The sequence below is a fragment of the Callionymus lyra genome, chromosome 3, assembly GCF_982586985.1.
Source record: "Callionymus lyra chromosome 3, fCalLyr1.hap1.1, whole genome shotgun sequence".
Taxonomy (NCBI): Eukaryota; Metazoa; Chordata; class Actinopteri; order Syngnathiformes; family Callionymidae; genus Callionymus; species Callionymus lyra.
In genome coordinates, this window is record NC_141820.1 from 34,374,560 (window position 1) to 34,401,549 (window position 26,990).

At 36.1% G+C, this 26,990-nt stretch overlaps 2 protein-coding genes across 3 annotated transcripts in view; both read right to left on the minus strand.

Annotated features, from left to right (window-relative positions):
- Window positions 1-10,993, minus strand: part of vps50 (VPS50 EARP/GARPII complex subunit) — a 71,867-nt gene extending 60,874 nt beyond the window's left edge. Inside the window, exons 1-4 of one of the 2 annotated variants that reach the window (XM_087787658.1) lie at window positions 10,709-10,993; window positions 9,407-9,475; window positions 4,174-4,296; window positions 2,792-2,863 (exon numbers count right to left, since the gene is read on the minus strand). In XM_087787658.1, the coding sequence (XP_087643784.1) occupies window positions 2,792-2,863; window positions 4,174-4,296; window positions 9,407-9,475; window positions 10,709-10,741 (297 nt within the window). In that variant the 5' untranslated portion in view covers window positions 10,742-10,993. The remainder of the gene's footprint in view (window positions 1-2,791; window positions 2,864-4,173; window positions 4,297-9,406; window positions 9,476-10,708) is intronic. The other variant, XM_087787660.1, reaches the window with a different exon arrangement.
- Window positions 10,994-13,438: 2,445 nt separating this feature from the next.
- On the minus strand, window positions 13,439-25,882 carry hepacam2 (HEPACAM family member 2). The gene is made up of 9 exons (XM_087787666.1): window positions 25,704-25,882; window positions 19,717-20,076; window positions 19,361-19,648; window positions 15,749-16,048; window positions 14,578-14,700; window positions 14,464-14,497; window positions 14,343-14,377; window positions 14,181-14,254; window positions 13,439-14,096 (listed from the first exon to the last, which is right to left on the minus strand). Exons 1-9 carry the CDS (start codon window positions 25,759-25,761, stop codon window positions 13,986-13,988), a joined length of 1,383 nt encoding a protein of 460 aa, XP_087643792.1. The 5' UTR covers window positions 25,762-25,882; the 3' UTR covers window positions 13,439-13,985.
- Between the last annotated feature and the right edge of the window lie 1,108 nt (window positions 25,883-26,990).

Sequence of the window (26,990 nt, forward strand, 5' to 3'; positions counted from 1 at the left end):
ACATCATTGCAGATTTTGCAGGTTAGAAGGTACTTAGCAAAAATAATATACCCATTTATCGTGGGCCACCTTTGACAAGCAGCCCTTCAGTGAATGCGGCAGTTTTTCATGTAGTAATTAAGATCTAAATGAAACAATTTGAGTTTCAATGTCAGACTTGAGCCTTTTCAAAGCTCAATGCCCGAGAGAAAGACTCATAATGATACTCGCTATTAAGAGAGCAGACTGCGATGAGAGCGAGAGAAAAGTCTCCTGCAGTTACACTAAAGACAAACAATCTGGCTGATGCAACCCACGCGCAGTGATTCATCCCATTCACAGCGCTCTGAAGACATTGAAAACACACACAAGGAAGGCATTTTGACTTTTGTTGTGTTTCTAGTCTGGTACATTAACATTAGTTGGCGGCTGACACAATAGACTATTTATTTGTTTTGGAGAAAAAGATACAATTTCCAGTTTAGATGATTTGCAACGGGATTTTAAATGCAGAAAATTGCAAATTAAACATTTTTAGAGGCATATCTACAATTTTTTGGCTGACTTGAAACGACAACATGGCTACAATAGATACCTATGAAGTACTTTGCTTTTTTTGAAACATAGGCTTTAATAGGGTGTGCCAGTCTTAAACACGTTTTAAGCTACATTTTTATCGACATCCTCTCAAGCTTCAGTTGTTAAATTTCCACTCAATCGTTTTCCAACAGGCTAAACACACATATTTCAGACAATGTATGCCTCAGGATACAAATAAATTACAGTTTAGAGTTTGCATTTCACTTAATTTGAGGTCAATTAGTTGGTACTAATTACCGTAAATGGCAATTTACCGCTAATGCCTTCTGTAAACTAGTACATTTGAAGAAAGAACACCAAAGAAACTCAAAACTAACGGATCTGAAATAAGCTTTATTACATACACTTTAAAATAAATAAAAATTAGGCTTAATCTAATAAGATTTGAAAAAAAAGAATTACCATTAAAAACATATTCATTAACATTATCAACAAAAAAAAGTATTTACAAAAAACATATTTCAGTCAAATTCCAGTCCAAAGCCCTTTTTTTTTTATAACCCATACATGCCATTTGCATCTATGTTTCACCTGATATATGACTTATATTTGCACTTACGTCATGTGGAGATGTGCCACTAATTTATCTCAAGACAGATAAATGCAAGTAAGTGGCAATAAAATAATGAAAAATACCAATATTGCCTTCAGTTGAATTTTTACTTGGAGAGGCAAACACACACACAGAGCGGCAGAATCTATTTTAATGTTGGCACGAACAACAAGGAAATACAGGATTTTTAAAAACTCATCCCAACTCGAAAAAAGGAACTAACGCCATTACAGTGTTGCTGTTAAACAAAGCTGACACCTTCCATGGAAATGAAACACCTTTCACTTCGTCTAAAACTGGGGGATTGAGTTCTAAAGGTTGTGGAATCCCTCTGCTGTGTCATCTCACTGAAGGAGTGGAGTCAGTACCACAGAAAACATCACAGGTTTTTAGCTCGCAAGATAATGCGTTCTCTCGATGTGCCCTCACAGGAACACAGACTACCTGGACTGGCTTTGCACAGCTTCAAGTGCCCGAGTGGCTTTAATACAGAAGAATAAGGTCTTTCAGCGATAGCTCAAGGTTGCTTCAATGGCGATAATTGAAGTGATGATTCAAGGTTTATAGGAGTTTAGCTAAAATGTACTATACTCGACTGAATTTAAACCAATCATTTTAACAATGGGGTAGTTTAGATTTCCATGCCATAGATATTTATTAAAGATATAGTCAATTTAATTATTTCATTTCTTATCACCTTCACTATAAGAAGATGTTTTTGTTTTTTTATCAAGTTATATCTTCATTTCCCAAACTCACACATTTCGTCTATTATAAAAGGAAGAAAGATTTAAAAGAAAGCGAACTTCATTGTTTATTGATGCGTCAATTAATGGTTATTTGGGTTACAGGCTGTCATTTTTTACAAATTGTGTAAATATTGGTCTGAGCACATATAAATAGAGTGATAGACCTCATAGGTTGTTTCGTTTTCCGGTTTAAGTTACTTAAAAATTCAATGAGCCAGTCAAAAAAATCAATGACTTTGGAAAAAGACTACAAACTGGACGACAGCCGTAGGCTAATGTTTTCTGACTGAGTTATTTTGATTGAATTTTTGTTACCAGTATAAATTTATAAATATGCATATAGATATATGTCAATCATTTCAATGGAGTTATAAATTGAGTAAAAACAGTATGAGCTAATAAAAATATTGCAAACTTCACTCAATTCGCTCTGTAAAAACAGATGTGTCGTCGCCTCCAGAGAGTGTGCCAACATTTAAGACGATTATAATACTAATTTCGAAGATATAGTCATACATTTCTGCTTCACAATGCAGTTAGTCAGATTATAAACTAGATGATTCAATTAAATTAAAGACCGTTTTGGCTTCAAAGTATAGTACTTTCATTTAGTAGGTAAATAAGTAATTAGTAGAGCACTTTTCTAGACCAGCAGCCTAGTGACGCCTACAGGACACTCTTAAGGCACTACAAATGCAAGCCTCATGTCAGCAGACAGCTCTGGGTAGAACTAAACATGGGGAAGTGGAGCCATGTACCAAAAGACAAGATAGCAGCAAGGAGTAAAGGATGGGGCTGAAAAAGATGCACAAACTAAAATCGTTTCAGGGGTTTCTATGGAGTCCTATCATCAAATTAAAAGAAAATAACTCTAAGAAGCACTTTTCAAAGAGGAATATGGGACTCTTACTGCTGCCTGTTGTCTCTTTAGTTTGTCTCTGTATCCCTCCAACTCCTGCAGATTCAGCTCAGGTGGGAGTTTCTAAAAAAACAAGAAGATAGTCAGACATGTTATAGCTAACAGAGTCAACAAACATGCATTCAACGAAATTAGAGCGGTAGTGAACATTCAATTCTTTACTTGTTTATATTAACACATGTATTTGAATTTATTTGCAAATGTAGCGACCAATGAACCATCACTACATAGAGCAGTGTGTAGAAAGGCATCTTATGAGTTCATCATGTTGTTGGCACAGTGAGTAAGGTGGGTAAGAGGTTAGTGCCTCCCACTAAGTTCAGTGGTTAAATTGCAGTGCTCAGATATATCCGACTTTCAAATAAAGTTAATATTAGTGTGTAGGTTGCTGTTCCTGAATGCTGCTTTCTGGAATTGAAATATGCAGAACGGGATCGTGGAATTGTGATATGGCGAGGGATCATTTTATCTGCATACAAAAATCCCATTCAGTCCTTTTACTGCAACATGTATTGAAATGTATACGGCAAAGGTATTCTTCCAGAGGATATATACTTTCGAACTTTCATCCATCATAGATTGTAAGAACACAAAAGATTTCCTCTTACAATTACTTTAATATATACAGAGGAAATATGAACCTCGCACTTTTAACTTTGAATGAATTCTAATGGTAAATTGCTCACCAGATGACAGCATCTAACTTTTCAATACGCAGTGAAGAGTTTAAATGAACTTCCAAGAATGTTGCTGGATCCTGTTATCAGTGAATCTTTCAATCTCAATGGTCTTTGAAGACTTAGGTTTATGCCTTCGAATGAAGAATTTTAATCATTATCAGACTCAAACTCGTTGCATATTGATACCAAACGATTTCTAAGCAGCCTTTTCAAATCCTGGTTTACTGATGCCATCTACAGTATCACTTTCAATTTAAAACCATTGACTGAATCTATGAATATTTCCGGAGTCATGAAGGTATAGGACATTATTTTTTAAACAGCAAACAAACTTTGCGAGGCAAAGACGACATTACGAATCCGTGCCCCTAAGGATGATAGGTAATTACTTTCCCCTTGACTGAGAGTCTCATTTCAGACGGCGTAGTAATACCCAGATAAATCTAATTAGATTTCACACCCTTCCTCTGTTCAGCAGATGCAATCCATCAATCTGGAAGTCAATGGTATGCATGCAGCACAGCAGAAGGTCTCAAGAATCCACTATGATGGAGCACAAAGTAGAAAAACAGCATTTGTGTTCATGGAACAAATGCCACGGAATCTAGACAAAGCTTCTGGTCATCAGCGGCACAGGTAAGAAGTGCCAACTCATTCAATCGACTGGACACGATCCAAGGGAGAAACTCTGACCTCTAGTTCGTGCTTGACCACGTCGAAGGATTCGTTAGAGAAGTACACGTCCTCGATACTGTCGATGATCTCCTGCTCTTCCAAAGGGTCGGTCGGCTGTTCCCTCAGCTCGCGTAGCTCCTCCTTAAAAAGGTACATTGAAAAAAGAACAGATGATTACTTTCAAATAAGAGAAGACGTAAACAAGCCGGGCTCGAAAATAAAAGACTGCAACAATGACCAAGACTAAAAGACATCAAAACAAGCGAGATTACGGAAATAAAACGGCAATGTGCCGAGGGAGTCAACAACAAAAAGAGAAGATGGGATTAAAAAACAGTTATATAGAGAGATGCCGATGGAGAAAGGGTGAAGGACGTTGTGGGGAGAAGACGAATCATAATGAGACAAAATACGGAGCAAAAGGACATGGGAAGAGGGAAAAAGCTGCAAAATGATGGGATTTGGGAGACGATTGCAGTCAGTTTCACAGGACTCCTGTCAAGTGGGGTGTCAGGGGAGGGGGCTTGAGCGGAAAGAAGATAAGAAATGAGGCAAAGAAACCAAAATCTTCTTGTCAGAAACATCAGAGCCGTATTGATTAACATGCTGTGAATGTTCATTAAGGTTACTTTGTGCCAATAAGCTTCTTCTTAGTCCACATCTGTCCCAGCTGCTGCAATACCAAGTAATGAAGTATCAGTATGGACTGATGGACCAGTGATGTTAATGAAATACAATTACAAAAACATTTATCTAATTACAACATATGAGGACTCAAGTTACTCATGGTAGGTAAATCTAAAGTGATTTTGCCCTTCAACAGTCACTTTAGATCACCATCAGAGGGCGGTCCAGACTCGCTAACCTCATTTTGTACCCACATCATTTACATCCGTTTCCTCCAGATAGTTGTCAACAATATCATGCTGCAATTAAAGGTTTATTTTAGGCCTTTGAATAAAGTTAAGGCGTCTTGTTCCATGTTGCATAACTTTCTTTAAAGACTTGATTAAACATTCTGAACAATAAGAAGGTCTTTATCAAGTCATAAAAGTCATACTAGATGCTCCAGTGTGTAATAAAACTGTCATTCTCACTGTCGTGGTTGAATATGGAAGGTATTGCTCATATTTTCTTAACTTGGGGTTGTTATGTTGCTTACTTCCTAGACCTTTCTCATGAAGATGTAAAAAGTTAGTAAGTATCAACACATCGATTAGATTAGATTAGATGTACCTTTATAAGTCACACTACGGGAAACTTTGGTTACAGCAGCATCATTGGCAAAAAAAATACTACTATAAGAAGAGCACACAAGGAAAATAATTGAATAAAATACTTCAATAATAACACAATACAAATAGAATTCTTGATTTGACGATTGTTATTTCGCAAAAATATACAGTATATACAGATATTGGCTGAGAAATGATAAGTGAAAAGATCCAACCAAATATTGTAAAAGGTAATGGAAAGAACAAAGCATTGGTTTGACTCAAAGAAGTTGAGAATGGCACTCAAAATAGATACACCATAATTGTTAGGTGCAGTAGGTGGTAACGTCTGGCTTGGAGATAAGTCTTCATTGTACTTGTATGGGTTTTCCTCTAGTATCCCACAATCGTCATGCATTTTGATGTTGGAATTGACATATGCAAGTGATAATAAACATATCCTTTTGCATTTAAACGTATGACACTTGGATTATGAAATAATGGCCTTTACTAAATTTGTCAAAATGCCAATTTAACCATTTTTTCATTTTAAGAAAGTGCTTTTTTTTTTTTAGATGCACACAGAAACTCATATTACCCTAACATGGATGACACTCAACATCTGTCTGGCCACTGCAAGTGGACACCAATGAGTTGTGCAGACAATGGGAGGGTGTGGGAGAGAGAGGGGGGTGCGTTGAAAGACACTGGTGAGCCGTGACTCATTGTGTTAAAGTAGAAATCGCCTAATTCAATTTCAGCGCAACAAAATGGCTACGCTGAATACAGCTTTCATTAGATAAATTAACCAAGAATAATAAGTGCTGCTGTGTTTGGCGACCTCCAGGCAAGTGTGAATGTGTGCGTCGGGAAAAAAGGAGTGAGCGAGAGCCTCTGGGAAAAATGTGTAGGTGAGTCGCTTGAGATCAGTGAGGAGGGGTAGAGTGAGAAGATCACGGTCTAGCATCAAAAAGGTGGGTGGGAAATCTGCTCAAATGAGAGGTGAAAGAGAAAGGGAGGAATGATGTGGATGACTCATTGCAGGCGAAAAAGTTGGTGCACGAATATAAAAAAAAAAGAGGAACGTGTGAAATAAAAGAGAGTGATGTGCCACTCTAGCATAGCAATAGAGCAACTCAACACCCCCTCCTCGTTCCCTCTCCCTCCCTTCTGCAGCGAGCGACAAAACTTTAGACATCTTTTAGGCGAATGACTCATGGAGAGGCTACCTTGGGTTAAATGAATTCCCTTCCTACACAAGTGCTGAGCAGGAACAAAATAAAAGAGACGCCCCTGTGCCTGAATCCCCACATCAGCTACTGTGGGGCTTTGATCACATTTTATTTTGATGGAGTGGGGGAGACACACATCTGCTTCATCCCCAGCACTAATTATGAAATCTCATTTTGTTGCTCAAATAAAACGTCCATTTACACCCATGGGTAGAAGAATGTTTAAGGTTTTGTTTTATTAATGGGAAAATTGAGTTAAAGGCAATTATTTTATGTTGGAAATAATACAATAAAAAATGTTTTTTTTTACCCAAAGTAAAATTCTAATGGTGTGACTGCTTTAAACTGAAGACAGAAATTGTCCACCACTTAATCTCTATTCATTAATGCTAATAACCTTGAATCAACTTAGTCAAAGAGCCTCATTTATTACACATCTCTTCGAAATGACCAGCAAATGACAAAAATGAGATCACTGGTGGCCATGACTTTGAGGAAGGACTTGATTAAAAGAATGAACTAAAGACAGGAAATCATGTGAAAAAAACAACTGAGAAACAGATCGTTATGTCATGTATGCAATATTCATTAAAAACAAATCCCTTCGTGAATCATTATGCATGTCCAGCTGTCCTGAAGCACAGGTTTAACTATAAAGTGTGAAGGACACCATTGCTTCCATCAGTGTCCAGGCTGTTCTTACCCGCCATGGATTTAAGTATTTCCAGTACGTGATTATTGTCTCTTAGCAGTCATTAACTGAGTGTGGATTTTGTGTCTGCTACTTTACATATTGATCAACAAGCCCAGCCTGCTCACACACACATACATGATTACTTGTCAACATAATAACTCTTCAGTCATTACTGTTGGTCAAGTTCATCTGACACAAACCTTGAGAACTTAGTGTTCAGTCCGTACTATCAAAGATGATGCTTTTGATGACAAAATAAAAGCGTTCTGTAGTCTTTAGTTTTGAGCTGTACAGGGTAGAGCTACACTGACCCCTTCTGGTGAAAACTCATTCTTCGCACCATATAAACCTTTACATCTACAATCTGTATGTTTTCTTAAAATTATAAACCCTCCATGAAAACATTTTAAAAACATTTTTATGTTAAATTAAACTATAATGATAGGAACAAGGCCACGTTAAATTATAGAATTGGAAATGATTAACAGTTAACAGTTGTTAACAGAAAAAAAGACATACATTATATTAATACTTATATTATTTTATTTATTCACTCATACCAAGGAACAATTTCCAAAAGCGTTCTTAATCAAGCTTTGTATGTCTTTGGACTGTGGGAGGAAACCGGAGTGCCAGGAGCAAACCCACTCAAACATTGGAGAACATATAAACTCCACGCAGAAATAAACATTTATATACAATATCAGTTTATATAGTAGCATGTGTCAGGTATAAATAGTAGTAGAAGATATAAAAATAGTAATATTATACATAGTGAAATAGTTGCAAAAAGAAAATAAAAGTTGCAGCAGTTAGATTTCATCGAAAGCTATAGTAGCAACAGAGCATTAGCAGAAAAGTTTTTTGTAGTAATATAAAACTGTAAATAAACTGGTTTCGATGTTTTATAAAAGAAGGAGGCTGGTGGGGATGTATCTTTTGTATTATCAAACAGCGGTTACTCAATGAAACTGCTTAAAACTTGCATTAAATTGTTAAATAACTGTTGTGATTGATTAGAAGATATGTATTCTTGCACGCCCATGGCAGAATAAATAGCAAAGACAAAGATAAGTGAGAGAGTAATATAAAAGATTCATATTATTATGGATGGATGTGACCGTGAGACGCTGATGACAAGATTAATAACACTATTCAAGGGAGTTTGTTGTCCAGACCCACTCAGGAAATAAGTAAAGTTAAAATGTAGAGCACTTTAGGAAGATATTTGAAACCCTGTCCATCCAGTTTGGCTTCACAAACTACAAATTACAAAACAAAAAAGGCTTTAGCCATGACACTATGCACATATTGAAAGGTATATTTTGGTCTTCCTCCAATTACAGCTTGACAGCGAGTCTTATCGAAGTCCCTAATCTTCAAAACAGTTGTCGTGAAAACAAGTCTGACAACTAACTAACTGACTGACAAAAAAAGAAACTTGAGAAGAAAGCTAGTCAAGTGAATGTAGCAGCAGCACTAGTAGAATATTTATAGAACATTGAAGAACCACTTAGAGGCTAATACAGTAGAGCATTAATAAAAACACAGACGAGTAAAAAAAAATCTAAATCTTAAAATCAACTAACTTTGAGGGTGAAAGTTTTTGATTAAATTCTACATGTCTCTGGAAGGCATCCATGGATTTCAATTGTCATTCAATTCAATAAGAATGGAGCAAAATTCTACACAGAGAACCGGTGATGACAGCAATTAAGATTTTTGTACAGCGTTTCATCATCATTAGCATTAGCATGAGATCCATTCATCACCCTCCAGTTATCTGGGATTGGGTGACAAAGGCAGGAGGAAAACCAAATAGGCAGACTTCCCTTACAACAGGAAATTACTCAAGAGGGAAACTGAATGTTATAAGGTCTACAACCTGTCCTGGGTCTTAGCATTTCCTCCCATCTATCAGGGAGAGTCGTGACAACCGATGACACCGGTAAAGGAAACCAAGTTAGCAACTAGTGTTCACACTGAGACTCTTCTACATTAATTTGTGCATGACTAACTCATCGTAACACATGACAGACGATAAGTAAATAAACACGTCTTTTTGTGATATTTTCCTGAAAGTATTTGCAACAAAACACATTATCCTTTACCTTGCTTGGAATACTCATTTTCTCCACTGGACTGAGGTCTGTCATACTCTCCTGGGGGCTCTTAGGACCCTGTAACAAAACATACTTGTGTGAAAATTGTGGAAATCTGCAGGACGTCGAGTGTCTGAGTTAATGTTGCAAACCTACACAAATAATTTAATATCGTAAAAGAGATCTGTTAGTTGACTGTGTGGTTATGTCTTCTAAAAACAGCATTAAAAATACAATAAGCATTTCTATCATAGGACTGAAAATTACATGTCTTATGTTAAATATTTTAAATTATAATTCAATAAGAATTCTGATTATAGAAATCATGAAGAATTAAATGCTATTCATTGTTGTGCATTCAAATGCAGCCCTGGAACATGTTCTATAAATAAATATAAAAAAAAAAAAAATAGTTTTTCTATATTCTTGAAGGACCTATTGCCTGGTTTCTGTAGTTACTTCAAGTCTGTTTTGCTACATTATGTTTCTATTAAACTTTCTGAATAATGCATATCAAATAAAAGTAAACATAAACAATATTGGTATGACTAAAACGTGGCTGTAACAAAAGCACTTTAAAAATAACTATTACTTACTAACATAGAAGTCATTTATATTTATATAGACCAGGGTCACAAAGCGCTTAAACAATAAAAAAAAAATACTCAAAAAAATATATACTAAAAAGATCAAGATAACACCGAGAAAAACACAGGTGTCATGTCTGACACTTACATACATGATGAGTGATAACTTATTATTATTTTCATAATTCAATATCATCCACCTACAACAGAGTAAGATGAATTTGTTTGCGTAAATAGTTTACCTATAAGATGTTATCTGTTCTATACAATGAAACAACTGAGTTAACCTATCATCGTCAATTCCACTAACCACCGCTGGAGTCGCTGTTTCGACATTTTGGGGCGAACCAGCTGATTAACTTCAAGGTAGCAGCTAGCAGATGATGCTAAGCTAGTTTGCACCTTAAAATGACATGTGTTGTGATCTGGAATAACAAAAATAACGGACGCATAGAACGAACATTAACAACACCTAGTTACTGGTGGTGTTAATTAACCTATTTGGATCCGATTAGAACATGTACAATCGTTACACTGTTCTACGTTTACATGGCAAAACGTCATATTTTAACAGCGTTTAAGACAGCTGAGGACGTCTGACGTCATCACCCTTAAATCTACCTGCTCCTGTAAATGTCTTTTCAAACGTTGTTAATTCGTGTGACACAGTTTAAGTCCCGAGTTGTGAGGTGGATGACAAGTCCTGTCGCCTCGCTCTCCTTACCTGGCGGCCCATCAGTGACTTGATCTTCTGCATTGTGTCTCTGTTCAATAGTTGCAGTGCAAAATGAAATGTCTCAAGTCTCTGATATGATCTGATGTCAACGAAGAGACTCCATCACTGCTGGGCGGAAGCCACACTTTTCTCCTCAGACGACTTGTGTAACAGTCAGGAGACGCTGCGGGATTAAACAACACGGTGTACAATTCTATCAAACTAGAGCTCAATTGACGGAAGAATCCTAGCCCGAGGCAGAAATGTAAAAAGAGTGTACTACAATTCCCCAGAATCCTTTGCAAGGGGCATGCAGAGCAAAACTTCCGCCCCGGTGACAGGAGGAGGAGCGTCCATTGTTGTTATATATTCCATAATATCCCATGCATTTCTAAATTCATTTTATAATTGTATTTTTCCAAACATTTATTTTTCCGAATTTTAGTTGTCGGTTACGTGCCTCGCGGGTTTTGAGAACTCGTGTGTCATGTGACGTGCACAATTGCATTCTGGGAAAGGTAGTTTAAATATTCTATTTAGCTTTTCGTTATTCCAATCGTTAAGAATGGAGACACATTCAGTTTATTTCATGTCTAAATAAAATATTTACAAATGTGTATTAAATATATTTAAAACATATACAATACATTTAATCAGTTTAATAATCAAATTGTAAAAAAAAAAAAAAGGGGTGAAAAAAGCACTACTTAATCCATATATTCCCGAATGTCTTTATATTTTCTTTTATCTCTTGACATTTGAAGTTGATCCATATGCAAATATTGTCTCCTGCTATGTAGATGTTGTTCATCAATTGTATAAGCAAGATTGACAAAGCACACCCTGGTTAACAGTATGGACTGACTTACTAAAGAAAAACACTGAATTGAAAAGCTTGTATTAACTCTACTCTTTAAGAAAGCACCTAAAATAAATGACTAATCCAGATCAATAAAACATTAAATACTACCGCCACACAAACACTAGATGTATAATTAACACAATGTTCTTTTATATAAACTATTCCATTGTGATTAAATGAGTATAAATATACTGTGTTGAGTGCTAGCGTTCCTCATATACAGGCTAGTCATGAAAGTAACTTAACTCTATGCTTATCAATTGTGAAAATAGGCTCATGAGATGAAATGCTCTTTGATATGAGTAAACAGGTCATGCAGAGCCACCGATCTCTCTCTATCATCGTTGCCTTGGGTTTATTATGGGAACCGGTTGTTGAAAAGCAGGTAACATGCAGCAGAAAAGAGAACTCCGCTTCAGTTCCTGGTTGATTTTCCCTCCAGCTATTTCCCAGTCAAATGAAGCTGCACCAGTCTCTTTACCTGCATGTCATGTTGTTTGCCAGACATTCAGCTCCAGCTTCAAAACATACTGAGTACAGGGAGAGATGGTGACCCCTTAGAGAACCAAACACTGCATCAACCATCTATAAAACGATCAATCTATAAAAAAAACATCTCAAGCTCACAACTACTAGCTTTATCTTGTTCAAATTAAGAGTAATTGTTATCGCTTGATTAAATTAAATGACATTTGAATGTAGAAATGTAACACTGCACATTCAACCTTATAATTTAATGACATTATGAAAGGTTTGAAGCAACAGCGCCACTAGATGCCAGTAGAAACAACGACTTCAGAAACCCTTTATAACAGCAATATGTTCTTCCCTTTTCCCTTGGTTACATTATTGTACATGTTTTAGATGTTTGAATGTTCTTATATCGCTGCATCTCTATATTACAATAAACACACAAAAACACTGACAGGCTTTTTAGAGACAAGTTGTCAGCAGGAGCAGGTGTAGGGCTCGCTGCCACACACCGGACCGTCCGTCTGTTCCTGCCAGACTTCATATCCCAACCAATACACAAAATACTAATACAACAAAAATGACAACTGCGAAATGCCACAATTGTTAGCTGTGTTAACTGCCTGTGAGACATCAGTGAGCAACTGGTAGGTGGCAGAACAACTGATATCTTTGCACATTTCCAAGTGAGTTCTTTTTGAAGCAGCACTGTTGTCTAATAATCAAGAAATGTTGATGTTGTTTCACTGGCTTCTATTTATTGTAAATCCACAATGTACTGTTAAATATAAGTAATATGAGACACACATTTCTTTCCAGACAGATGAATAGTGTACCTGACCTGAGCACCTGAGTGGGACCAGTCTGTACGATTAACTCTTAACTCTGGGTTTTCTCCGGTATCAGCCTGATGACTTTATTTTATCTCACTGATGTCACAATACTTTGTCCAACCTTGTGTCATCGCTCTTAATAGCAAGTGACTCCCAACCTCATTGACTGTATGTAATATTAAAAACAAAAATTAAAAAAAGAGCTTAATAAAAACACAGAGAGAGATATGTGTCCATACATGTAAACAAAACCTATTTAAATTAAATACATTAATTTAATTGAAGGCTTTTTACATCAAAACAGATTTTTCAGCCCATTTGTTTTATTGCTTTCTCTGAACTGACAATTGAATCTCAAGAATGCTAATTGATAAAGTCTAGGAAGGAAAAAACAAAAGGGCTTTGAATTATATTTATAATATAAAATGCGTTTGTATGTGTTTATCATATAACCCAGGTAAGTTTAAATAAAATACACTATAAACAGAAAAAAATAATGACATAAATAAATTAAGGATGATATGTGTTTGTCAAAAATGTTTCAAAGGCCAACATTAGTAAACAGTTGAGATTTAATATAGTACAAAACAAACATCTGAATACAAATAAACATAATTTAACAATAAATTAATAGGTCCCTTGGTCCAGCTTTCACATTAATAAAAATTGGGGAAAAAATGCTACATTTGTGGAAAGGATGTGACAATTTTGAGACGTGCATAAAGATCATGATTTGCAGTCAATTATTTACAATATTTACAAACTTGTAGAAATTAAAAACGTTAAATAGAGAGAAATCTTTTCATTTGAACACTTATAAAATAGGCGCTGTGTGAAGGTAACATCAGACAAAAACAAAACCAGTTGGAAACAATAAAATGTTTTACATCAATAACCGGTCATCTTAAATACAACATATATCAAAATACATTTAAATTAACACATTATATATTAACTTTTTTAAAGCATTGGTCCAAAGCAGTGCACAGGGAAGTTGCATATACTCACACCAGTCCATCTTCCCTCAAAGCGAAACCACAAAATCCATTGCTTTGATGACGGACAAAAGCTACAATGGAGGAACAGTTGGAAGTAACGTCTTAACTCTGACTGTAACATTTTACATAAGCAAAGTGTGGTTTGGGGTTTCGGGAACATGTTGGATCACATCATATATGGTGGTGTGCATGTCTTGAAGAGACTCCAGGCGTGCCAGGGATCTGCATGATGCCTAAAGGAAAGTTAAATAGGGAGATTAATTAGTTAAAACTAAGACAAATAATTCCTTCTCCTTTATATGTTGAATTTGCCGCACCTGTGTAGACTCCATTTTCCCCGGAATGGATACAAATTCATAGATGCCAAAGTCCTCCGTTGCATCTTCATGACCTGTTAAACACATAAGATCTGTCAGACATTTTAAAAATCCAACGTTGATCAACAAATAACCTCAATGAGGTAATGGCGTATAGTTTACCTGAGCGATGACGTCGCTTCGCCTCTGACAGAGGTCTGTCCAAAACAGACAGACAAAGATGTTTGCTTAGTTCATGTTTACACTAAAACAGGACTGGTGTTTTAACTCAATGTTCCCTCACCTCTTGTTAATGTTCATGAGCACAGTTTCGAACGCTGAATGAACAAAAAGAAAGAAAAACAAAAAGGTTTATTGTCATTTCATACTTGGTTGCTGATCTACAACCTGATCTCACCTCTTTTGGGGTGACAGGTCCTCCTGAGGAACAAGAGAACCATGACTCCGATGATAAACAAAGAGCAAACAACGATGATCGTCGGTGATAAGGCGTTGTTTTCCTGTGTACGTTTCTCTTTTTCTGAAAGCAAAAACATCCGGATATTTGATACTTAAATGAAATGTGAGTCATTCTGTGTTTGTTCTTTCAGTCTAATAACTGATGTCATGTTTACTTTTAAATAAGCCTGACAATTAAATCATCACCTGCCTCAACAGAGAACACATCACTTGTTATGAAGCAACACATCATGGAAACCCAGTGTGGACCGAGCAAGTCAGATTAGGAATAAAGACCAACACATCCCATGTTATTATTAGCGTTAAATATAAAGTTAAGATGAGGCCAATGATTAAAAAATACAAATTTAAACAAAAAATAAAACAAAAATACTAATCAAATGAACAGAAGTGTTATGGGTAACAAACTAATATAAATCTACAACTTCTACTTATTTGAATCATGTCTAACAAACTAGCATATTTTTTGAGTATTTCTTTTTTTTTACTTACTTACTTATATATTTGACAAATATATTTAATATATATATTTTTTAATTTCATATAAATTAATTTAATCATGTGAAGTGAACATCATTTTGAACTGAATGTTATACTGTAATTGCTATCTTAGCTAGTTAACAACAATTCACCCCATTGTAACATTTTCTATATTTGTTTATTTTATTCTAAATTCTTCTTGAATAAAAAAAGCTGTTTTTAATATCAAAGGGTGACCTTTCTTTTTTTTTTTTTTACTGAATTCTTCTCTAAATATATCTCTACATGATGAATGTTCAAGATTCATGATTGAATCTTGTTACTGGGAGGTAAAGATAAGTTCTTCTGCTCTATGAAAGATTGACATTCAGGTATTTGGTTGTGAAATTGTCTTACTCATTAGAGGAAATTCTTATCTTATCTTATCTTTTTTTTAAACGGGGTCAACAGAACAACAGCAGTTGTCCTCTGTTTACTTTCCCAGCTGTAAAAGCGGAACCTGGTTATAAATGTTGAAACAGTCATTTGGATTTTATATTATATTCATGACCTGGTTTCAAACACCTATAAACTTGAATGTGATCTCAAATGTCCATGTTATTCCTGCTGTGGTCCACCTTCATACACACCTGTTCCTAAACTGGCCACCACCAGAGTGATCTGAGCGTCACGCTGTTTCTGCGTGACGTTGTTGAAAGCTCGACACAAGTATTCTTCGGCCTGGGCGAGTCTGTACAAGCGCACCTCCAGCCGAGGGCCTTCACTGATGACTTGTGTGCTGTTGCTGCTCTTTGAGATCCACATGTAGCTGTTGGGGGGGTTGGAGTCCGCCTGGCATTCGAAGAAGACCAGTTCCCCGGGGTTGATGGTGAAAACCTCGCCTGTGCGAAGACCCTGCTCTGAGTTGACCTCGAGGTTGTAAGGCCCATCTGCAAGAAGACGAGAGCAGGTCAGATGAAGCGTGTTGGTCATTTTTCAAAAGAACATATAATCGTTATCAATTTATAACATTTTCTCTGATTTGACATTAACTTCTCACCGACATCAAATGCTGAATGAATCTAATAAATTTAAATTTAAAATTCTGTTTTTTTCCTCTTGTTACGGTTGTTGAATTATCTCTGTCAGCATAATGTTTTAATTTATAATTTTTTTTGGGGGGGGATCGCAGCTTTGTATTGTCATTAGCAGAGCATTTCTAAACCAATACTATCATTTTTTAATTTCAGAAAGACAGATTCTGGATAAAGGTTTAGCCACATGAAGGCCTTTGGCAATATTCATGCATCCCTTGTAGTTTCCGACAACTAACAAATAACTGTATTTTGTACTTAAATGCTATGTTCATGACATGGCTTGTTTATAGCTTTTTATGATTTATATTTAACACAAGTAAAATATAAAACCATCAAATTACAACTTGAGCATAGTTTTATATTATGTTTAACCAGGGACGTGCAGTCAAGGAAGGCAGGTGAGGCAGTGCCTCTCAATGCGCAATCCATCACAAACTGCGTTAATACATGCAATTGACGCACGCCTGTTGCTGTATCTCTGAATGTCGCCAATATAATGTGCACATATACGTTAGTTTGCCTTGATTTTTCCATAGTCTGGCTGATGCCTTTAACCATTAAAGTTTAATATTTGTGAGGGTCTTATTTAGTTTTGCTGAAATACAACCGCTGTAAAAAGGTAGGTAAATAACAAGGACTTTTACAACAAAGACAGTCACAGAGGTTTGTTTGACGGAGGACAGGCGCATGGACTTTATTTACAGACAGAGAAATACAATACAATATTTAAAAACTACATTTTGGCCTTAAATAAAATATTATTTGTTTTTCTCACGCTTATATTGACCCATTAAATACTCAATATTTTCACCATAATAAAAATTGTTCCAGTTTTGGGCAAAACTAGCCAATCATGAAAGGCCTGACGCAATATTAACCAATCAGGAGCAACAAAAGGCAGGTTTTTTTTTTTTTTTACAGCAACACTTGTCTAACGCCGTCACTCGGGATTCTTCACTCTTGAGCCAGACTTAAATCAGGAGAGTACTCGCTAAACTTTACGGTAAAATCCCCACAAAATTATTAATTAAGTCATCATTTTTAAACTTCATATTTGTGTGAAGAATGCTGTTGAGATATGAAATAACCAGTAGCCAATAGAATTGGGATTCAATTACAGTTATAGGCAACTCTGGATCTTGCCTGGTAGATTATAGATGAACTAATTGGTTCAGGCTATGTATTGGTGTTTTGTTTTGCTTTTATTTTCCTCAAAGAAATGACATTAAACGTAGTATGATACATAAATAATTACTGATTCATAGGCTTGTATTAAACTGAACCAAGTCCTACCGATGAAAAAAAAACACTTGGCAGCAAATGACAGTCACGCCGCTGATCTCTGAAACATGTGATGAGTAAATTTAACCTCATGTTACTATGAAGCCTTTGTGTTTAAAAGTAAGATGATGTGTTGTGCTTGTTGTTGTTGCCAGATTAAATCATTGAGCTTTTAGCAAGCGATTAAGGGAAGATAGTCACTTCTTCTACTTCAAAAATCATTACTAAGGTTAAGCTTTTTGCTCTCATTTTACAATCTCAAACATGGTGATGCTTATTTACTTTAGATATATTTAGGAATATACTTTTCATAAACCAAAACTCTGTCTTTTGAATGTCTCTGTATAATGTGGGTGTTATTTATTTCTGCAAATCCCTGCACAGTCACTGAAGCACAATGAAGCCACCAGGATCCCAGATGGTTTGACAGGTGATCTAGACTGGCAAGAACATGTGTGACTGTCAGCTTGTTGAATACATAAGAGCTCTTATATAAAGGCAATCCTGGGAACGCTTAAATCAAATCTACATACAGTACCAGGTGGAGTTTTTTTTAAATGCAATTCTAATTCATGACATCTGCTTCACCTAAACTGTGCATGATACAATAGAAGGACATTTATCCTGCGTTAGAATGAATATCATAAGAACCATGGATGATAAAACAAAGAAGAAAAGAGAGAAGAAAAAAATATATATGAAAAGTCTTGGATAAAAAGGCAGACTATTGAAGTAAGCAAAAGGGCGTATTACAACAAACAAGGATTTAAATGTGTGAATAAGTTACTGAGTGATAAACTAAACAAGATCAACATCTTAAGCATTCATTACTTTTATTAAACAGCTGCAATAGATTACTTAAAAAACAAGAAGACAAAATGAGGAAAATAACCAAGAGAGGTTTAGATGATTTCAAAGATTTCAAATAAATATTCGATTACTGTAAAAAAAAAAATAGTTTGAATACAGATTAAAACTATTTATAATTTGGTTGACTACCATTAAAAATATTTGATTTTATTGGAAAATTCTACGATTTCACGTGAATGATTTATAGAAAACAAAAATATGTGGGACTGGAAAGTGTACGATTCATTGAAAACTAAACACTAATAATGCATGGAAATGGAAAATGTTAGATTGAAACAAATAAATATAACATTTTAAACAAGGATCCATGATATGAAAACAAACCTGCTTCTATTAGTACCTTGTGTTCTGAAGCAGAAATATGTAACTTTTTTTTTTTTTTCATATGTTCTGTAACAATGTAAATAACTGTGTCACTCGACAAACTGCCTGGAGGGTCATGTTGGTTTAGAGAGACATAGTTTTTATATAAAGCACTGAGAGACCTTTTGAAGTTACCGGGAAGATACAACCAGAAATTGAAACCTTTATGTAATTTAGCAAAGAAAAGAAAAGAAAAATGATGGGCAAAAAAAGTATAAATCACATTTCAGTTGAACTATTCTATTCTTAACTACTGTCTTACTATTGTCTTATTTCAAACTCAAGTACACAACGTTTTTAAAGTCAATGTTGCGAGCCGAAATGAATGAGTATATACCAAACGACACCAGGAAGTATGAGTTGGATGAGGATAGTGTGGACGCTATGTTCATCTTGATTAACTCAAAATGTCTTTACCTTGACATTGTTTTGTTTTTTGGTTATCGGAATTCTCCTTATTATTATTGAAATTGAAAATGTCCCACAGCTTGAATTCCAACTGAAACCTTGATTGGTCTCAAAAAAAAGAAACAGTAGATGTCCTTCATCTTTTATACTCTCTGTATTTGGTCGCCATTTCTTGAGTTCGACACACAAGATCTTGATAGGACAACAGGCATAAGATGATATGAAAGAAAGATCCAAACTCACAGTAGACGTTGACCTCCACCGTCCTGCTGTAGCGGTGCTGGCTCACCGGGTTTCTGGCAACGCAGCGGTAGCTCCCTCTATCCCCCTTTTTGACAGGACTGATGAGCAAGGTCGAGTTGTCTTTGGAAAAGTAGTATCTCTCTCCAGGAACAACAGGGATGTTGTTCCGGAGCCACTGAAACTCTACTCTTGTCCCCATCTCGACTGAACAAGTCAGAGTAACGTTGGCTCTGTCCTCCACGACTGCATGCAAAGGGCTTTTCCTGGTGACCGGGACGGAAACAGGAACTGAAGAATAATGGTAAAAATTAATCCTCACATTAGTTTTCCTTGTTCTGAATGCTGTGAAAACTCACCGTCCACCGTTACACGTACGGTTCTGGACTCCTTGATAACTTTCCCTGTCTTGTTGTGAAACTGTATGTTGAGGTTCAGGTGATATTCGCCCTCGTCTTGTCGGGTTAATTTCCGGATGAGCAAGGAAACATTAGGCTCTTTGAAGAGGATGTGGTTTGTGTGCATCATATCAATGATGGTTGAGTCTTTGGTAAATGTCACTAATGTGGTTCTGGTGTCTTCTGCCGTAATGTGGGACCAGGTTCCCTGGATCTCAACCTCGTCCAATGGGAAGAAGGTAGTGACGGACAGAAGCAGGGGTTTTCCCTCAACGCCATGGCGGAGCAGCGACGGGATGTGGATGAATTCTGATGTGACTCCTGAGGGGAGAAGCAGACGCGAAGATTAACTTAACTTTAAATTATGGCATATAAAAGTGTATATGTTTCAAACGTCAAATACATATAGTCATGTGAGCAAAGAAAAAAAGAAAATAAACATTCAAATCTGGCTGAAATCCCAGTCCGGGGGATTTTGAGATAAGGTAAATCATTTAGCCAAACATAACCATTGTTGTTTGTTTTGGTTTTTCTATGTTTAATTCGTTTAAATCTTACAATAAATTGTAATATTCATGACAGTATCACTGAAACTGTGCCAAGTTTGTAGTCGAGCAATATAATCATCCCTAAAATCCAATTGAGTTGTAAAGATAATGCTTTTATTCCACTGGACATGCACTAAGTGCACACAAATATAAGGGCTCCAGAGCCAGAACTAGGTTGGGAAATCTGCTAAATATGATTTTATTCAGCTTTTTTTTTATTAGCTATCAAGCTCAGATCCAACATCAGACCAGCCGGGACGGCGTAACAATGATCCAGTCACGGGCTGGCATGAGCCCAGACGAGGACATTTACAAAATTCTTGGTTGAAGTGAGGTTTCCACGTGATGCGTGTGGCATTTATGGTCATGTATGCTCACAGGGTGTATCAATAACTGAGCCATGTCAAACATGTTCCTCTCATCTTTATGGGCCACACAGAGAACCTAAAACCATGTTTATTTATGGTCAACTGTATCTTAGAATAGAATAGAATAGAAGAGGGGAAACACACTTTTACAACAGCAGCACAATTGAAAATAAAGTGCAAGGAAAATAATAAATAATAAAAGAGATAATAAAATCAAATAAAACGATCTTAAAAATATACAAATTATTTACAATATTAGAAAATTAACACTATTAACAAAATAAAATAGAATAAAATAAAATAAAATAAAATAAAATAAAATAAAATAAAATAAAATAAAATAAAATAAAATAAAATAAAATAAAATAAAATAAAAAAAATAAAAACACACGAGAAGAAAAACACACTACGGATTAACATCAGGAAATTTAAAGTAGAGAGTTAAATATCCTGACACCAGTTGGGACGAAGTGATGGATGAATGATCTTTGCCATCCTTCCATGAATATTGATTTTATGTTTTCAAAACAAACACTTTTAATGCTGCGTTCTATTTTTTAACATGTTCATGCGTTCAGTTCAACACAAAATGTGGTGTTAATGCACCACAAATGGACATAATAGCTCCTAAAATTGAATTTACAATCATAATAATCATAATATATTATTTGAATTTAATATCAACCGGTGAATGTGAAGTAGTGCAAGCTCACAATCCCTTCCGTGCAACTGTGGAGTCAATATTGACGGAGTAGTAAGCATCATTGTTGTCAGACAGGGACGAGGTCTTTCTTTAAACCATTGTGTCACTAAACAAACAGAGGGGTTGTCCGAAGAAACTCGCTGATCATGTGTCGTGACTTGTCGTTTGTTTAAGTGCTGGCCCGTTGCCAGGCAGGTTGCTGACCGAGTCAAAACACTTGATTAACATCGAAACAGAAGCTTATGTCCCTTCAAGGCTCAAGTTAGCTAAGTAAACCGCCTGCTGTTTAATGTAGGCTCTTCTTATTTTAAGAACATCTGAACAAGGTGAAGGAATTCAGGGTTATTAACTCAAAAGGAAACTTTAAAATGTAACAAATATCAGACTACACTCGAGTCAGTTTAGACTTCTTATGATTATTATGTCTTGTAATTATGATTTCAAGCAACCTTTTGAACATGAACAACTAGTACTGTGTCAATTCATGCTTTGTTTTTAAAGTGATGTTTGTCTTTTGTTTCCACCTTCTTTTTACTTTCTCTCTATTTAAAACAGGAAGGAAATGAGCCAATACTCTTCTAGCCAGAAAACGAGGAGACAGTAATATTGTGCTCCAACAGTGGACGCTTCTGTTCAGGAATGCACAGTACACAATAATTGTGTTTCCACTGACACTAAGTTGCTAATGTTCTAGTTAGGTTAACACCAGAAATTCAATTTATCGTCCAAGTAAAGGTGCTGTTGGCTGCAAAAACAGTGGCCAAGTCAGCGTTTTTCAAAAGCTAAAGCCGCCGTTTTTCTCATCATTATTCATGTAATCTTCCTTTACCATTTATTCATCACCAAACATATGTTCACTCGGAGATTTTACAACGGGAGGTGTGTGTTTTCGGATGGGAGAGAAGTGGTCAGGGAGTGAGTGTAACAGTTGTGCCGGAGGAGGTCAGGGGTTAACGGCTAGTGGATGGTAGAAGCAGCTAGCAACTTGAACTAATGATTTTTGTCGGTGATATAGCGGGTAAACAAACTGCAAAGACCTTGAGAAATGTAAAGAAATATCTTCTTTTTTTATAGACCATGTATTACAGTGGTCACCAAACAATAAGCTGAGGACGGGTTTCCACATTTATCTAAAATATGTTATTGAATTATTAAGGTCTGAATTGTGTTTTATTTTGAAAACAAGGAGCTGTAAGGACTAGGAATGAAACTTTGAGTGCCAAGTTTTGCTACCTGAGCGTGATCAAAACTCAAGTTGTGGCAATAGACTGAAGTAGAAGATTATACATTTAAATATTGATTAAATGTGTGGATTTCTCTGAGGAAAAACTGATAAGACACAAAGGCAGTGAACATCAGATTAAAATTTAACTTTTGACAAGTTTTCTTTTTCATTGGAAATGATTTGTTATTTATGATTTTACATGACAAAACAGCTTGTAGTAGAAATATACCAAAGCTTAAATAATAAACTCAGTATGTGTACTATGTGTAATGTTACTATTTGTTAGAATTTACGTCTTAAAATTGATCGTTAATGAACCCGAAGTGAAGCTATCGGTTTTAGTACTGGCTCTAGGGGCCGTATTCCTAAACATTCATAGTAAAAGAGTTGCTCCTAGCGGCTGGATTTCAAGTGAGCTCTTAAGGTGAGATCGGTTTAGAGCAGGTAAGAGGACTTTCCAATGACGTAGAAGTTCCCGATCAGAGGACAAAATGCTCATTGACCATTTAGGCGAGAAGCAAACACAGTTCCTCTGGTGGGTTTCCTTGTCCTTTACTTTTCCATTATTGATTTGTGGCAGATTTAAAAGCCACTTATATGTCAGCATTCATACACATTTATGAAAGCTCAGTCATTTACCCTCATTAACACCAAATTGAGTTGAAAGTTGAACCTGCAAAACATGATCATGAACAAATACACGGAATCATGTGTATAACCTTGTTTATAATACTAGTTTTAAGTTTTCATTTGAAAAATATAGCTTGCAATTCATTTAAATGATTTTTTTTTGTATGACAAATGTTATTTAAAAGTGCACGGTCTTCATATTATTAGATTATATGGTTGAGGTATTAGATTTGAGCGTCCATTCATTCATCATTCTTTTATCTAGCTTTTAGCTTTAACCAGTCACAGCTTTTAAAATGATAACTCATGCCAAGCAAAGACAGTCAACTATATCTTCTCACTAAGATAGGAGTTTCTGTCTGTTTCTTGCTCTTTCTCTGTCCTGGAATCACTCCCAAGCCTGGACTCTAGGAAGGATTAGGTTTAGTTTAGCTAATAGAACTTAATAATAATAGGAATCTTTAGGAATACGACACCAGATTTTCTTCAAAGTAACACTACAAGTGTCTGAGTGTCTGCTTTTTCTTTTTCTTTTTTTCCTGTCATGCTTTTTTATTTGGGCTGTTTTTATCTGAAGGCAGGATTATAAAAAGAATGATGTCAACTTTAATATTGTTAATTCGTAGCAATTTTATTCATGATTTGTCCTGCATTAGTGATGAACGTTTCAAGATGGAACTAGCTTTCTCAGAAACTTCATTTTCCCAACATAAAGGATGAGTGGAAGTGATTTTTCTTGTCGTCTGTGTGAGCGCCAGGTTGGGCTTGGAAGCAGCATTTGAGTGGGAAGTGCTAATGAAATAAAAACTTTCCAGTACTTTTCAAATACTCTCAAATATTTCAGGCAAATAAGTCCCCTTTGAGGAAAAAACACAAGAGACCAATCCAAAAGTACTTTTGCTAAACATTTTTACAATCTGAAGTGTTTTTCTTTGACTTAAACGAGCAGCATGTATTCCCTGCTGTCGCTCATGTTGCTCGTCACAATAGCCCCTCTGTCTGTCTGCTGTTATGTCCTAAATAATACATGCCATGTCACCGCCCTCTGACACGTCTCACTGTGAAAGTGGCCTGCAGGCCAGCCAGTGTGTGTGTTGTCAGTAGCAGAGTGTGCCTGACACCTGGTGAAAAGGCAAATTTAAGAGAAGTGTGCCGAGCCCGCTTCTCCATTGTTGTCCCCAAACATCACTCCAGATTGTTGTGGTGATTGGCTTCGCTCTGACGCTGGAGATTACAGGGGCACGGCTCTTTTTTTTTTAGGGGCGAGGACATCACTATTAGTCACCTACACCTACTGTGGATACCACAAGCACCTGTCTCTTATCACCACACACATCTCAGCTGTTTGGGTGCTAAATATAAAGTCACGTGATGCAGGTCCGGACTCAGGACTTTAGGATGAAAACTTGATGAGCGAGTGACTTTAACGGTTTGTGGTCACGTGAGATATGTTAATGTGTGCTGTGACCACTTATCCTCACCACTCACCTCTTCCTGTATTGTAAATAACAATAAACCAGTCAGACGTCTGGTCAGAAAATATGGATCCTGCCCTTTACAAAAACGCTTCTTGACTATGATGTAACGCATGGACGAGAAAAGTATCGGCTGTTTTGTGGTTGAATCTCTAAGATGGGAGGGTGCTGCACCTAAAACAATAACAACTTTAATAGTTATAATTCATTTGAATTCAACTTTATTGATCAGGTTTAAATTAAATAATAAACCAGAATTGCATAAAAAAATATTATTATTATTATTATTTGATGAGTCTAGAATGTATTTTATCAGCGGTTCGAGGGCCATTTGAGGCCTTGATAACATATTCTACGCCCCTTCCTTTTGATGTCTATGTTTTATGAGTGCGGGGCCGAGCAAGAGACTCCATCTTTATACAGTGTTGGCTGGAAAATTAATAAAGATCCTTTCATTAGATTATGTTTGATTATATTGTTAAGATGGAACAGATTTATAAAACAAAATAAAGCCTACATTCACAGTAAATGACAATATATGAATCTTATTTGGATCAAAGATACAGGAATAATAGTTAATAAACCATCCCGCCTGCGACCCAGTCCCAACAAAGCCCTTTCATTATATTGTTATTTATAGTCGATATTTCAATTTATAATCTTTTACTTCTCTCTGCTTCCAAAAACAGCGGTTGCCACAACTTGCCAGTCCTCCACCTTCATCTATGTTTGGTGGTGCAGTCACACCTTTTCCCTTCATGCTCCCATTAAAAGTGTTAATATTTGCTCAAATTCTTATTTACAAATTAACTTTCCTCCTTATGCCGTTTTTACATAAAATAGAATTCACATTTTAACAAAACATATATATTTTTTATAAATAAGGATTGAACGGAAATGAAAGGTTTTTAATTATCCCAAACTTCCCTCAACAAAAGAAGTCACTGCAGCGGCTGTAGTGACTCTGAGCGCTCCAGTGCACGGGCTCGCAGCACTCACCTGTCAGGAGGATCACACATGAGCAGAAGGAAAGTCTCATTCTTCCTGTGGCCTCCATGGCATCTTATCCTCTGGGGAATGGGATGTGTCTACGGAGACAGAGTGGGGAATGGGAAGGAAGAGTGGAAGGGAATGACTTTGAGAAGGAGGAGCAGGAGCAGGAGGAGGAGGAGAGTAATGTGACTGGTTGTGGTACCAGCATTTGCCAGGGAAATAAGGAGCTGGTCCTGGCTGCACAACACCAACTCACACGAATGCCCCTCCCATGTGACACCAGGAGGAACCAGGCAACAGTGACAGGACAGTGTGGTCCTGACACACAGACTTGTTGCCCCGAGGCCAAGTGTTTCATGTAGTGAAAGATAAACGGAGACACTGAATTGTAAAAGAGCAGTCAAGGAGCAGATCTTTTGCTCTTGTTACGTTGTAACACACCAGCTGTCTGCCGCACTCCCTCGGGCCGAGAAGGGCAACAAAGATGGCTGGCAGATGGCGATCAGCTTTTAACTGCTAAAATCCTCCATAAATCAGTTAGTCGTAGCTTATAGAACCGCGTCAGACTAGTGATTTTCACTTGCAAATTTGTCTTAAATAAAAAACGCCACACATGCACAGGTCACATACACAGGTTTGAGTGCCAACACAGTCCATACAGTTGATTATTTACACAAGTTCACAATCTTTTTTGTAAACAAGTCTTTCCAGAACATTGGGCATTGAGCTCAGCTACCCTTAGAGTTTATCAGGCTAATCATATTAGGCTTATATATTAAACTAAGTTCCAACGTTTATTTTTATTCAAATTATTATTAATTTATGCATTTTTATTTATTCATTCTAGGCTACCATTATATGAGCTCATATCAAGAGTAAATCCTTCAAAACATCAACTATCCATTTATGCTAGAATTAATAAACAAATGTCAAAAACGTGGAGAAAAATAGAGGTTTGTTCAATAGTAAGTATATCCATCTAATAGTTTGTTGTTGTAATATCTAAAAAATAAATATAAAAATAAACAGGATTATTATAATTATTTTTAAATTTACCTTTTCTTTCTTGTTTTATTTCTGCTTTGGTAAAGTTTAAAAAATAAAGGCGCATTTAAGTGTCTTTTTCTGGATCCATTGATAAATTCTATACTTTATACAAAGTATTTATATAAATGTTGTTTGTTGGATAGTTTGTGATTTGTTTCAGATTTGATGTATTTGATTCAGAGTTTGCAAGAGTTTATACATTTGCTTTCGAGTTTAGAAGTTTGTTACAGAGTAAAAGAAAGTTTG